At 37.6% G+C, this 13,637-nt stretch overlaps 1 protein-coding gene across 1 annotated transcript; it reads right to left on the bottom strand.

Moving 5' to 3' along the window:
* Positions 1–613: 613 nt before the first annotated feature.
* LOC108413715 (NLR family CARD domain-containing protein 3-like) lies at positions 614–11,183 on the bottom strand. The gene is made up of 7 exons (XM_037543768.1): positions 11,101–11,183; positions 8,800–8,913; positions 8,160–8,273; positions 4,895–6,356; positions 4,221–4,789; positions 2,211–2,384; positions 614–626 (listed from the first exon to the last, which is right to left on the bottom strand). Exons 2-7 carry the CDS (start codon positions 8,865–8,867, stop codon positions 614–616), a joined length of 2,400 nt encoding a protein of 799 aa, XP_037399665.1. The 5' UTR covers positions 8,868–8,913; positions 11,101–11,183.
* Positions 11,184–13,637: the final 2,454 nt, after the last annotated feature.

The raw sequence follows: 13,637 nt of genomic DNA, 5'->3' as shown, positions 1-13,637 counted from the left end.
TAAAGTGGCCGGTGAGTGTATCTTTACCTTTAATCTTACCCTTCCCTTTCGAACCTACACACTGGCCTTGCACTCATTCTAGTGATTAGTTGATAGTTGTAGCTTAAAATGGTTGCACTGGGTGACAGTAGGATAAATAAAGGCAATAAAATATACAGCAGCATGTTCTCTCACAAAGATCTTCAAATTTGCTCATATTCCTTCAGTAAAGTGGCAGTGTAATAACCTATAGCTGTTTAACTCTTGCTTTTATCTTTCTTACCATGTATATGCAGCACATATCAGCTTCTTTACAAAAAAATTTAATGTAAAACAAGAATAGAACAGTTCAAATTACACAATAAATAAAAGAATAAAGGCTGTGTAGTAAATATTTCAAATAAATGAGGTTACCTTCTATTTAACAGTAAAATTTTATAGGACTCTTATTGTGACAGCAATCAGACAATGTCTAGTCTAGACATTCCAAGAAAAGTTATTTACTTTGCGATCAGCATCCCAAATGAGAAGAACAGGAGACCAAAAATTCTGGATTATTATGGATTTGCTAAAAAACGATTGATATGCTGTGTCTACTGCTGTGAATGATTCAGTGAAGACAGATTTAGGAAGGTCAATATTGAGCACTAAATTCACACAGTAACACATTTTAGGACTGTTATTAGCACAAGATGAGACACACTCAAAGTTTCACCATGCTCACACACTCACCAAAGCTTACTTACCAAGAATAATGTGTAAAGTCAAATTCATTTAAACTATTTTGATGAGTGTAAAAATATGAGCAAAAAACATTTACTCATTCTCTAGTTGCCAGCATATAATATGCTAATAAGACTAGCAATACAGCTTACTAGATAGATAGCCTAATATTACATTGGCAAAATCGTCACAACTCTTTTTGTTCTTAATGTAACCCCAGCAAGATAACAAAACATGGACAAGTTATGAAAAATTAAGAGTAAATATTCAAGACTAATGACGAGTTCACAGCATAATTAGTAGTAAAAATGATCATTTCACTAGAAGGACACGAAGCACTCCGCACTCGCAGCTCTCTCCCTGGCATCATCGCCGAGGTGTATCACGGCTGAGTGCTCGTCGGGCCATCATCGTCAGGGCCCGGGGGGCAGGCGCATTCCACACACTAACACTGTTTACTTAAAGCTCATAATTTTTGACATGGCTGCCAAATATTCACTTAAGTAGTGTTTCTCTGTATTTATTCCACCCTTACCATGAATTATATGACATTACACAATGATGCATCTGATTCACATTTAGTGGTCACACCTGGTCATATTTTTAACAGATTATGTTTGAGTGAAGTAGCCAAATTCTATTGAAATGGGGTGAAAAATCATATTGCAATGACACTGACATGGTGATGGCATGTTAGTGTGGGTTGCACTGGAACAAGTGGATCAGATACAGCAGTGCTGCTGAAGTTTTTAAATAGACCAGTGTCACTGCTGGACCAAGAACCAACCAAATTACACAGCCAACTGTGTCCTATGATCAATGAAGGACTAAATGATGACCAACACAAACTGTGCAGCAGCAGATGAGCTACTGTCTCTGACTTCACATCTATAAGGTCGACCAACAAAGTAGGGGAGGGTCTAACAGAGCAGACGGTGAGCTGATACAGTTTAAAAACTCCAGCAGCCCTGCCATTTCTAGGGTTTCTAAAATGCAGCATATTTAATGCTGATGTTATCACTCCTTAATGCTTTTTACTGGTAGTTTGATTCCTCACTGTAAACATGGTTCTGTACAAACAGTTTACATCTGCAAGTGCAAAAGGTTCGGTTTTTGAAAAAATAATATTATTATTATTATTATCTAATGTGATTATTAGATGCACAAACTGGTTAAGAAGAAAAACTGTTTCACCCACTTCCATTCAGTAAATATAACAACTTCCCCAGCCCAATAAATGGTCTCCATTACACCGCACCTGCTGACACCTGCGTGTTCCCTTTGGAGGACTGGGCAAGTACCGGTCCACCCAGTAGCATCTCTCTCCCCGGGAGCATTCACCCCACCAGTCTCCATCACACACTGAAGGGAGGGGCTATATTTCAACTAGATTCTGCCAAAAACTAAGATCCACCTTTAAATTATTGCCTAAGAAGTTTGAGTGCAGAGTTTACTGTGCTTTCACAGCCTAACTTTTTCCATGTAATGAAATAATACAGAAAGCTTGCCTGAGAATCTCCAGTACACAGTTTGAACTCTTCAATCCAGCAGTGAGCAGCTTCCCTTCTGAGTCCTGCAGGCCAGTGTTACTGAGGTCCAGTACTTTCAGGGGTGAGTTTGTTGATTTCAGCGCAGAGCAGAGAGTTTCACAGAAGTTCATGGTGAGTTTACAGCCAGCTAGTCTACAAGACAATCATTTACAGTTAAAACAAAGACTGGAATTCAAGCTCACATTAATCATGAATAATGATATTTATGTATAAAATAATACTGAACCCTTTCTATTCCTTTCTCTGTCTCAGTTCCATTCTAGCTCCATCCTTTGGTCATCTCTTTAACCTGTGTCTACTCTGTAGTGCCTCTCTGAAATGACTGCCTTACTTGCCTGTCAGTCTGCTGCATAGGACTGTTTAAAATGATACTGTTTAAAGTGATCCAGTCCACTGGGTTCTTTGTATTAATTAGCTCACATCAGTCTGCACAATCATTCTTAGTAGTTTTGTTTTACAACTGTCTTTTATAATTTTATCATAATCTTTGTTTTACCCTGTGTTTTCATTTCTGCATGTTTCCTGCTGCTATGTTAGAGTAGTGTATATTAGTAACAATGTCATGGTGTTTCACATGTTTATTGTTAGTTCTATGCATTTCTAGGGTTTCTAAAATGCAGCATATTTAGTGGTGATGTTATCACTTTTTACTAGTAGTTTGATTTGTGCACTGCAAACATGGTTCTGTTTAAACAGTTTAAATCTGCATGTGGACAAGATTCTGTGCTTTTGGGAATATAATGTTATTTCTGTCATTATTAAGATTATACTATTAATCATAATAGTATAATAATAGCAATATGAGTATTAGTTGCACAGAAATGTTTAAGAAGACAAACTGTTTCACCAACTTCCATTCAGTAAATTTACCAACTTCCATCATTTTATATTCATTTTCAGTTGTGCATGTCCAGTTTCTACATGCATAAAACAGTTTTGTTCATAGATCGAGTACAAACAGCAGAGTCACAAAAAATCGGGGTAAAATAGAATCAAAACTGCATAATTTTTTCCCCTCATTTATTTATCTGAGAAGGCTTGTGTCCTTACATTCTGGAGGGCAGGAGCCGCAGGTTGATAAGGTGAAAGCCACACATGATTTAAACTTAAATAAATTTACAACATATTAATTGTTAATTGTTCTTCCAGTGTCAGCCAAAAAAAAAAATTAACACTGCTATCATAATGCGTTTTGAACCCACTATGCTACTTTAAGCAGCACTATGAAATATATATTTTTTAAACTGAATGAAATATGAAGAAGAAAGAACACATTAGAATATGATGAGTGTGCGCTTCTGTGAGTCGTCCTGTAAAGGCTGAAATAATCATTTCAAAGAGGTACTGACAGATTTTTTGGACCATCTCATATGTCTTTGCATGTTAACTTTACACGCATAGGCACAAAAAGAAGGTATAGCTCAATGTTTAGGTCTCAAATGCGAAACCAACATTATACTGAAGATAATGACAAAAGAAGATCATTCCCTCACATCCTCAAAAGGCACGTTAACTTATTCTTTTCAAATACTCTTTCAATGCACTCCCAAAAAGTTAAGATTCATCTGCTTGTGTGAATCTGATGCACAATCAAAGTTTAAAAAGTTTATCTTAAATTTCATAATAGCAATGTGTAAATTTTACTCTCATTTGTTTGGTTGTTGTTCATAATAACTGCATTATGGAATGTGACACTGTCTTAAAGAGATTTTCAATGTTTTGTCAGTGGGATTTCCAGCACTGCAGTGATGTGTGCATCTGTGACAGGTCCGAGTTACTGAGGCGTAATCTCCAAAGATAATGATGTTTCACCTAAACGGAATATTTCTAATATATAGACTGAGGCAGTTTGTTATTTTGCACGATTTGTTAGCCATCCTATCCAATTATTAAATAGAAAAGATATTTAGCAACTTGACCCTCATCAATTCAAATACTAAAATACAATAATTCAGATATAACACTCACATAGCCTTTCTGCAGTTACTCACAGCTGGGATCAACCTCCAATAACCCTTCTGAGTTGTGCTGTAATTCTTGAGGTTGAGCTCATCCAGGACCTCCTCTGAAGTCACAAGCATGTAAGCTAGAGCCAAACACTCTCCAGAAGAGAATTTCTTTTTTGAGGAATCCTCTGATTTTAGATGGTTCTGAATATTTTTGGATAAAGACTGGTCATTCATTTCAGTGAGACAGAGGAACAAGTTAATAGATCGGTCAGAAGGAAGGTCCTCTGTTTGTATTATGCGTTTGATGTATTTAACTGTTTTCCTGATGGTCTCTGAGCTGCTCACTGTTTGAGTGAGAAGGTCTTTTAAGAGCTGTTGATTGGACTCTAGTGAAATACCCAGCAGAAAACGGAGGAATAGATCGAGGTTTCCATTCTCAGTCTTTAAGGCTTTACGCACAGCTCCTCTTACCACCTCTTCCAAAGAAACTCTGTCAGACCACTTTGTGTTCCATGGCTTTAAAAACTGCAGTTCCTCTATCTTCTGGCTAACATAGCAGTGAAACACAGAGAGAGCAGCCAGAAACTCCTGAAAGGTCAGATGAACAAAACAGTAAACCTTCTTGTGGTAAAGCACAAACTCTTCTCTAAAGATCTCCGTGCAAATGCCAGAGTACACTGAGGCCTCACATACATCAATGCTGCACTCTCTCAGATCTTCTTCATAGAACATCACATTGACCTTCATCAGCTGTTTGAAAGCCAGTTCAGCCAGTTTCAGAAGCAACTCTCTGTTGGATCCCAAGAGATCCTTTGGATTTATCTCACAATTTTCCTCATACTTCTCATTCCTCATGATTGTCTGAGTGTTCAGGAAGTGTGTGTACATCGCAGTCAGAGTTTTAGGGATTTCTGTAATACCTTGTTTCATTATGTGCTGAAGCACAGTGGCTGAGATCCAACAGAAGACTGGAATGTGGCACATGATGTGGAGGCTCCTTGTTCTCTTAATGTGTGAGATGATGAAGTTGGCTTGGTCTTGGTCACTGATTCTCTTTCTGAAGTACTCCTCCTTCTGGGGATCACTGAATCCCTGAATTTCTGTCACACGGTTGATGTACTTAGAGGGGATCTGATTGGCTGCCGCAGGTCGAGAGGTTATCCAGATGTGAGCAGAAGGAAGCAGCTCTCCTTTGATGAGGTTGGTCATCAGCACACCCAGTGATGATACCTTGGTTATGTCTGACATGTTCTCAGACTGTAAGAAGTTCAGAGGAATTCTGTTTTCATCCAGGCCATCAAATATAATCACTATATTACACTCATCATATATCTTTGTGTCCAGGTCTGTGAGCTCAGGATGGAAGTCACACAGAAGTCTAAGAAGACTGTACTGGTGATCTTTAATCAGGTTCAGCTCTCGGAATGGAAGCACAAACATCAAATCTACATCCTGATTGGCTTTTTCTTCAGCCCAGTCCAGAATGAACTTCTGCACAGAGACTGTTTTTCCAATGCCAACAATGCCTTTAGTCAGTACAGTTCTGAGTTTTTGCACTTGTGGACCTTTATCTTCTTCTCTTTCATCATATCTGACATCTTCAGCCATCACAGTTCTGGTGCTCTCTTCTTCCATTTCTCCTACAGGGCACTGTGCAGGTTTAAAGATATCTAAACAGTTAATTGGTGTATCTTGACAGTGTTGGTTCCAGAGTTTTTTTTCAATCTGTAAAACTTCATGTTCTTCATTCACTCCTTCACTCTCTCCCTCTATGATGTAGAGCTGAGTGTAAATCCTGTTCAGGAGGGTTTTATTCTCTTGTGTTTTGAATCCCTCAAATAAGCTCTTATATCTGTTCTTCATGCTGGTTTTGTGTCTCTCTAGATCTCTGTGCAGAACTTCACCCACTGGATGGCAGTAATTCGGCTTCATGGACTCCTCTGTATTGGAACATGGATGTGTAACAGGACGTGTCTTAAACCTCTTTCTGCAGCGTGGACAGGGGAAGTCTCCTGACTCAGCAGAATGGCTCCAGTAGCTGTTGATGCACTGTCTACAGAAAGTGTGTCCACAGTTGATAGAGACTGGATCTGTCTGAATCTGCTCACACACTCCACATTTGGACTGAGACTGGAGCGACACATCCTTGACACAACTAGCGAAAAAAGAGAAAATGGAAGAAAGAATGAGAGTGAGACACAAGCAAATGTGTACACACAAGGTAATGTGTTGTAGTACTGACACACTCACTCTTACCATTACGGCTGTATGTTAAATTGTATTTTTCTTGTTATCATGATATAAGTTTCCATGATGAACTCATCATTAGAGTGATGAAAGAACCGATTAAATCAAATCAGCTCACAAGTAGCAGCAGAAAGATGGGATTATATTGCCAGAACAAACTGTTAGTAGCTTATTACTTCTCATATGGACATTGTGTTATCTGACAGCTTTATCAGACACTGCATTTTATGTCTGTATCATATAGCCCTACACACTAGGTGTGTAGAACTGCAGTATACAGTTTCCCAATCATGCTGCATGAGAGACGCTTTCCAGAAAGAAGAAAAACATGTAAATGCACCACTAGCAGTGTGAAGCATATTCCCTCACACAGAGGAGAAAAACCTGCCAGTACTGAATTAGACCTTTCAGCCTCATACGCTCCTCCTACATGTAAACAGAGCATCTGACATTGGAATTTGATCAGGTCCATCCTGACGGCTGTCTGCACATCTGTGTGAGTGAGATTTCATCAGAGTTTGTTACCTTTCCTGCAAGCCATACTCGGGCCTTTCAGAGCGAAATACACTCACTGGACTGACAAAAGTTTGTGATATTCAGAGCATCACAATTTAAAAATCCCACGTTAAAAGTTATTCAGGGCTGTTCTTTGAATCCTACAGTAGGTTTTAAGTGAGATACCTTCATAGTGGCAGGCCTAGAAAGTTTTACCAGCAGTGGCAAAGGAGCAGCAGGGAGTTTTAGCAGGTTTGTATGTTAGTGCTGCACCTGTATCTGTTTAGCACAGATTTCTATAGAAAATTATCCATACAATCCCCTGACCAGCTTCATAGTTTCTCAGCTCTGTTCAACTGAGTTGGATAATAACAGCTTTGTATCTGTGCCGAATTTACCACTCAATCCTATTCCCAGGTATGTCTACCATGTCAGATGTAATAGTCTAGAGTACATGGCCTGTATCAGAACCACAGGAATACAAACCCAGCAGCATAAGCAGAAATAACTTTTTGAGCAGGCCTGTGAAAAAGTGGGTGACAGCAGTGCAACAATCATTATACCCACAATGCTTCTGCCAACAACAGCCTATCCAGTATCCACTATGGAGGACAAAACATATCAAATGAAAATAAATAAATAAACTAACCAAACCATAAATAAATCAATTTAAAAATGAATATAGAATATAAGAAGACAATCATTTAAAATAAATATATATATAAATATATAAATTTGGGAAATAAAACTATAAATAGTTCAATATATCTTCTATTTATTTATGCATTTTTATAATTCTATATTTAACAATGTATTTCTTCATTTATATATTTGTTTACTTCTGTATTTCTTCCTCCATTATGCTAATAAAAAGAGTAGATCTACATGCTATTTGTTAATCAGAGAGAGCGCTGTGTGCTCTATTACTCTGGCCTGTAAATTACAAATAAAGATTTTGCATCAACACTTATTTAAGCTTAAAGGAGGCCAGTCAAGCTGTCATATAGTCATGGTCAGTTGTCCAGTTCCCTAATTGAACTTTCAGAAGAAAAGTCATGAGAGTCAGGTGGTCATTTTCAGCTGTTAAAGCTGGTGATGATCTCTTTGATACCACTCTATATGTTCCTTATGCTCCTCCTCTAATCCTCCACCTGCTCATTTATCATCCTAGCCTGGGAGAAAAATTTTACCATTATGACTGAAATGTGCTGCTCACCTCAGGTCAGTACTGGTACTTTCATTACTGAAACCAGGTGGCTGAGTCACTGAGTCATTGCTCTTCATAGACACACAGCTGGGCTCTGGAGGTTCTGCATTTAATGTCTGCAGGCTGCAAATGTGACGTAGAGACACACAAAAAGAGATGTAAACATTAATGTGGACAAAGAGCTACATCAGACCGCTGAATATATCTGAAGCAATTGGAAGTAAAATATCAGGAGATCTAATTTCCACCTTCTCAGGATTAAAATGTTATCAAGGACAAAGTATTTAAATAAATCTTGTCCTTTTCTCAACAGAGATATAAATAAATTGAAGATTTAGGGTCAACATTTATTTAAGCTAAAAGGGGAGCAGTCAAGCTGTCAAAAAGCCCTGATCAACTGTCCAGCTTCCTAAATGAACATTTAGAAGAAAGATCATGATTTTATAGCACTTTTCTAACTTATTCTTGAAAATGTAGGGTATTATTACTTTGCCCCCCCCCCCCCCCCCCCCCCCCCCCCCCCCCTCGCCCCCCGACTTACTTTACCAGTACTCACACCTCGAATAATCCAGCTAGGCAGATATACAGTATTTACCATTTAGACTGAAAAGTGCAGCAGAAACTCACTGTCATGTAGTTTATGTCTCACCTCAGGTCAGTACTAGACCCTTCATTACTGAGAACAGGAGGGTGAATCACTGAGTCATTGCTCTTCATAGACACATAGCTGAGCTCTGGAGATTCTGCTCTGTATGTCTGCAGTCTGGAAATATGACGTGGAGACACAAGAGAAAGAGTTTAACATGGGTATTAGATGACAACTACATAAAAAACAGTAATATTCTAACTCTATAACAGCCACAGTTCTATAGGTACGTGACTGGGCACCACTGTTCACCAAAGTTGAATCCTTAATTTTTAATAACAATAATATTAATTATATTAAGATTATTATTAGTAATATTTAAAATTTTAACCACTACATCCTCAAATACAAACTGCTTATTACATATGAGCATACACCCTCATTTAAGTCTGACATTTTCAATTTACTAGCTAAAACACACTGTAACTAAGTACCATGACATACAGCTGAGACTGTTCTGAATAGACATTATTAACCACTTTCAAAATGAAAAAAGTAAAAATGAATACTAACAGAATGTAACTCACTTTGAGTCAGTAAGGAAAGTCGCTATGAAGGTGGTGCTGAACAGCCTTTAGAACCGACAAAATGATGTTCTGATTCCAATCTAATGATTCAGCACTTATTCAGCTTTATTCATTGCCATGATTACATATAACCAGCAGGAGACTTTGATTTACTGACTTGATTAGACTGAATTTTGCAGGTAGAACAGCGCTGATGCTGAATTATGAATGATGCTGTCTAGAGTCATAATTATATAGCAGAGGGACTCAGACGAGATTAACATGTCAGGACATGAAAGTGTGCTTTAAAATGATCATTTGATGGAGTGGCTGCATGTTCACTGTATCTGAGTCCCATTGGAATTTGAGATGCTACTTCAATATCAGCAATATCCATTGTACCTGCAGCTGATTCAGAATCAAAATCTATCTAAAGATGGATCACTGGATCACTGTAGGGTCATTGTTGGCAATTGCATCAGTAAATTAGGACTTTATAATATTCCTAATATTATTAGTACAAAATAAACATCAGCTAATATCTGATATTGATTGAATTTGAGCTGATGATGGTGAAGAGCTAAACTGAAGTCGTGTTTTTCACAAGCCTTGAAAATGCAGACTTCTGCTTGTCCACTTCTCTGACCGCGCAGTGATTGTGTTTGTATTTATGTCCAGGTCTGTCAGTGATGCAGAGAAGGACGTGAGTCAACAATGGGGATTTACACAATTTGAAGAGACAGCAATGAGGATGATGCTGAGCTATGGGACATTGCTGTTGTGATGAAGGTCGACAGTTTTGGAAATGCATTCATCATGTTATTTGGACTCCTTTATGCCTTTGTTTTTAGCTTTCTGACAAATTGAGTTTGTCCCGAATATGGTGATGAATTTGGATGGACAAGCTAAACAGAAACATTTTCGCATGTGTTTGAAAGGAAGTTCCTTTGGATGGTCTAATTTGTCATCTAACCGTATCTATTGAATCAGTCAACAGTTGGTAAAATTTACACTCCTTGTCTACATCATTAGAATGACCGTTTAATATTTTGTCTGCTTGAATAATTGACTGGTTGTTCAAGTTGTGACTTCTGGCCCATCTTATCTACTTTATTTGGTGGGGCCATAAATTTGGCCCATTTTTGAGTGGGTAAAACGAATGTGAAACTTTGTCACTGCTTGAATGTTATTGTTGATGTCAATAAATGTAATCGCTACTGAAATTTGACTTTGTTGCAGGTGTTTGTAGTAATTAAACATCTGTTAAACTTTTTTGTGCTATCACTATAATGAAGGTTTTTGATCATGACAATTTGGGAAAAATCTGTAAAATAAGTTATCTGCAGAACCGTCTGTGCTATCATTTTCTTGAAGGTTTTTGATCATAATATTATAGGAACAATCTGGAAAATAACATTTCTTTTCTGAAAAACCTTTATTGTAAATTTCCGTAAAATTGTTGATTCTGTAGCTTTTTTAAAATCTATTTTATTTTAACTTTACAGTTTTTGTTTGGCAGCCACTCCTGCCAGTCATTTGACCGTTTTTTTTACAGTGTAATTCAAATCAAACACCAACACTGTATAAGATGTTCTAAATAACACAAACAGAGCATCTTAAAATGAAGGGCTGTGTCAGAGATCAGAGAATAAAATAAGTTTCAGTGTCAGCCAGTTTAGAGTAACTCCACCACCAAGTTAACTTACAGTATCAACAGATACAGTCACACAACTTTTCTTACTTTAAGGTACTAGATAATAATCAAAACATTTGCTTTTCTCTTTATTTTAAGGCCTACCGTCTGAGATCCAAAACGTCTGTAATCGTCTCTGCTTCTCTTCAGGCGTCTTCACGTGAAACTTGCTTTCAGTTTTGTCTCAGTGAAGCTTTCCTTCTTCCTGTTTCGTTTACCTGTGGATTTAAACCACCTGACATCACCTGACTCATCACCTAGTGCATGTCGCCCTCTAATGGGAAAACTGGCATCTCAAACACGCATTTTGTATATTAAGTAAACTTATATAACATAATATTGTTGATCAGGTCTCATATTCCTGAAGCACAGAACTCCAAAACTCTGTGGCGTTACTTACTTCACAAGTTGAGCTCATCAGAAAAGAGAACAACGAAATGAAAGAAACTATTCTTGACAATCTCGTTTCTGGAACCCCTGAAATGAAATGGACAACGCTGAACTATTAAAGACTTATGCAGATGAAATTGAAGCTGCCGACAGTGAAAAGCATCACCCTCCACCGTGCGCACCGTCTCAGAGCCCACTCACAAAACCAGCTCAGACCAGTAATCGCTGAATTCCAACACTACAAACAGAAAGAACTAAAAGGAGCAACGTTTGGTATTAATAACCAGTTGGGAGAGAAATCAGCGAGGCAAGATGTTATGTATCCTATTGTGAAGGAACACAGACTCTCTGGTAAACGCATCTCACGAGTTGTGGACAAATTATACATTGATGGCCACCTTTTCAATTAGCTTTTGATGATGTTCTGCAGTGATACTGACATAACTTTGCTATTTAGGCTTTCAGGTCAGACTGAAAACATCTTCAGCGAGAAGTAAAGGTCTATAAATTCTGCAGCGTCCAGGAAGCTTGGTTATTTTAGGATTCGCCTAACAGTCCATGTGCCTTCAGTCATTCCATTTTCATTTTAAAAACCAGTCGAGTCTCGTTTTTGGTTCTGTGGATTTTCTGTGGAAAATCAAGAAGTAGCTTTGTTTTAGTTTCACAAACTAATCATAAAATCAAATAAACACACAGAAGTAGAATAAATGGGCGTCTTTTACTGATCCAAATTTAAAATTCCCCATCACACCAACTGGAAATGAAAGTACAGAGCGCACTTGAGGTCACAGAAGCACAGAATCCAGGCTTGTTCAGGCATATCGGTGGGCTGTGTTGGGTCTTGTGAAGCGCTGCCGTGGTGACCCGTTGGGGCGGCCGTGACATCATAGTGAGTGCGAGCGCTGTGACGTAGCCCGGCTGTAAAAGTGAGAAGTGAGTGAATTTTCTTCATTCGCGTTTGAGCTGATCTGAGATACAGATCACCTGTCTATCTATCTATCTATCTATCTATCTATCTATCTATCTATCTATCTATCTATCTATCTGTCTGTCTGTCTGTCTGTCTGTCTGTCTGTCTGTCTATATCTATAGATCCATGTCTATCTATCTATGTATATATCTATGTATGTATCTGTCTATATATCTATCAGTCTGTCTATCCATCTATCTCTTTGTCTATTTATTTATAATTTTATTCTATTTATATATAATTATATTCTATTTATATTATCATAGGCACATCACTGCTACACTAAATAAGTTTGGATTCGCAAAGCAGATCTGGCCCGGTGTCTTTTTGCACAACGGCCCAATACTGGAACTGATCCGTTTTGCGGATCTGCACCAAAAGAGATTCAAATCTGGCCCATATTAGCAAAGATGATCATTACATCTGGTCCAGAGCTGAAACAGACGCAGATATCTTCATACCTGGCCCAAATCTGGACCTGACCCAGTTTATAATGGAAGGTCAGCTTTGGAACAGATTTGGCCTTGATCTGCCAGATTTACACCAGATCCATTCCAAAGTCAACTTGCAATCGTGTTCAACATTCACAAACAGTTAAATGTGATACTAAATATCTTCAAAGTAGATTTTGATAAAGATACGTCAAACATGAAAACAAATCATATGCATTTAAAAATGTATTAAGCATCACTGTTTTCACATTTTTTTTGAAAAGTAAAAAAACAAAACAAGAAAACATTAAAGAGCTTTAAGAGAAAAAAATGCTGCCAATAAAGCACAACTAAGAAAGAAAACTGTTAGAGAACAACTCATTTTTCAGGGCTCATTTCTATCGCCAGAGTACAGATGAACTTATAAATCAAACACAATTGTCTGAAAAATGAGTTGAACACAGAGAAAAATAAATAATTCAGTCAATTACTCATTCAGTAAAAATGATCGAACAGAACAGAACATATAATTACCAAAAACCATAAATGCCCCTGGGCTATAATATACATACCGTCAAGACTGAGTTTCTGTTCTCTGTATTGAAGACATAACAGTCAGAAATCACTGTACCTAAAATTATTGTAATGTAAAATAAAACAAAATTCTAAATTACACTACTGAAAATTTGGAATCCTTTGCACTGATGTAAAAACAAATTGTTTCCTGAAAATATAGAGAATAATTCACACAGTTTCACAGCTTTCAAATAATTAGAATCTAGGAACTGAAAGAATAAAAGGAAAGAAAGGGAAGAACTCTGTCCAGAACGATGATGGAACAGTAGATTGTT

The sequence above is a fragment of the Pygocentrus nattereri genome, chromosome 12 (assembly GCF_015220715.1).
Source record: "Pygocentrus nattereri isolate fPygNat1 chromosome 12, fPygNat1.pri, whole genome shotgun sequence".
NCBI lineage: Eukaryota > Metazoa > Chordata > Actinopteri > Characiformes > Serrasalmidae > Pygocentrus > Pygocentrus nattereri.
Note: the sequence above shows the minus strand (reverse complement) of the source record. Positions and strands in the feature narration are given on the sequence as shown.

Excerpts from the sequence above, each read along its gene's own strand:
- LOC108413715 (XM_037543768.1), bottom strand. The coding sequence starts at position 8,867 with ATGAAGAGCAATGACTCAGTGATTCACCCTCCTGTTCTCAGTAATGAA. Across the intron at positions 4,790-4,894 it reads TGAGAGAGTGCAGCATTGAT|GAGTTTCTGGCTGCTCTCTC; the intron begins GTATGTGAGGCC and ends CTGACCTTTCAG. Across the intron at positions 2,385-4,220 it reads AGTAACTGCAGAAAGGCTAT|ACTAGCTGGCTGTAAACTCA; the intron begins GTGAGTGTTATA and ends ATTGTCTTGTAG.